A 1488-nucleotide genomic window follows, 5' to 3' on the forward strand; every position below is an offset into this window, starting at 1 on the left:
GCGAGCAATTTCTTCTCTCAAAGCACTCTCTTTGGCAATATCGGCATGAAGTGAGTCAGGCCAAGAGGAAACTGAACTTATAAGAGAAGTATTTTCGGCTTGGATGGAGGAACAAACATCAACAAACTTCTTTTGTTCTTCATGTAGAGACTGTGAAAGAGATTCGACTGATTCACGTACTTTGGCAGCATTCGTATCAGCATACCCTTTTAAAGAATCCAAAAAGATCTGCGTAGTTTGAATAACTGCAGCAACATCGGCAGAGGCTTTTCTACAAGTAGAAGCCGATTCTTTGATGGCATCAGTTGATTCATCCATAGCCTTTGTATATTGCTCTATGACAGTCTCCACAAAAGCTTTAAGAACCACCCCACCATAAGCTTTGTTATCTTCAAGTAACCGATCCAACTTTTCATGAATACTCTACAACTATTGGCGGTTGATAGGAGCATCATTGTCTTCATCAAATTGAAGTCGATATGGACTAAAGTATGTAGAGTCATACTCATCATTGTCTCCACCTAAAGTAGCACCGGAACCGGTTGATTTGGTTGGTGAAAGTGGTTTAGTGATGACAGGAGATTGGGTAACAGTAGTTGCCCCCGTATCAGATACGTTGACGTCTACTGTCTGTTCAGGAAGTGTAGTGGTGGTGGTTTGGGTAATGATAGGAAGTAAAGGTATTGTAGAAATAGGTGTAGAAGAAACTGGTGTAGAAGACACATGTGCTGTTTGTGATATAGTAGTGGTGAAAGTGGTTGTAGAAATGGAAACAAAAGTAACTGGTGGTGTTGAAATAGAGGTTGATGTAAGATCAACCGAAACTGTAACTTTCAGTTTCGGTGATGGAGGTGGGGTTGGAAGTTTATGAGAAGGAGATTCGGTTGGAGTGGGAGATTTGGGTAGAGTATTACCTCTTGGAGATTCCTGACGAGATTCCTCTACTTCATCATCGTTGTGACCTGAGTCTGCGGGAGTCGGACTCTTGGATTTTCTTGCCATTCTTTTAACCTTCTTCGGCTTAGAAGAGCTCTCTTTCTCCGACTTTCGCTTATTTGATTTGGAAGGCTTAGATTCATCCTTCTCAGTTGTTTCTTTCTTTACCCTTTTTCCTCGGTTGCTTGGCTTGTGAACTGCATCCAGAGCTGCCTGCTGTTCCGGAGTAAGGACTCGTGGTTCTTTTGGAGGAAGCTTTCTGTATTCTGCCATAACCCTACTTTCTGCTAAGACACAACGAAACATGGAGTCAGGAATGGATCCCTTGTGATGAAACTTTGTAGGATCATAGATGATGATCTTCTTTGTATGAAACGTAGCAATGGAAGCGATAAGTGATGGGTTTTATCCATATGAACATTCCTATGTGCACATACAAACCCTAATGCTCGGATCTAGGTTTCTCTAATTGAACATGCATTGAATCCAAGACTTCTAATGATAATTCTAGTATAATAACATAAGAAATCAGATTTAGATGATTACCTTGAA

At 40.9% G+C, this 1488-nt stretch overlaps 1 protein-coding gene across 1 annotated transcript; it reads right to left on the reverse strand.

Annotated features, from left to right (window-relative positions):
• Positions 1 to 429: 429 nt before the first annotated feature.
• LOC111898146 (uncharacterized protein PB18E9.04c-like) lies at positions 430 to 1209 on the reverse strand. Its single transcript, XM_023894064.1, has one exon. The coding sequence runs from the start codon at positions 1207 to 1209 to the stop codon at positions 430 to 432; it is 780 nt and encodes a 259-aa protein (XP_023749832.1).
• Between the last annotated feature and the right edge of the window lie 279 nt (positions 1210 to 1488).

The sequence above is a fragment of the Lactuca sativa genome, chromosome 3, assembly GCF_002870075.4.
Source record: "Lactuca sativa cultivar Salinas chromosome 3, Lsat_Salinas_v11, whole genome shotgun sequence".
NCBI lineage: Eukaryota > Viridiplantae > Streptophyta > Magnoliopsida > Asterales > Asteraceae > Lactuca > Lactuca sativa.

Excerpts from the sequence above, each read along its gene's own strand:
- LOC111898146 (XM_023894064.1), bottom strand. The coding sequence starts at position 1,209 with ATGGCAGAATACAGAAAGCTTCCTCCAAAAGAACCACGAGTCCTTACT.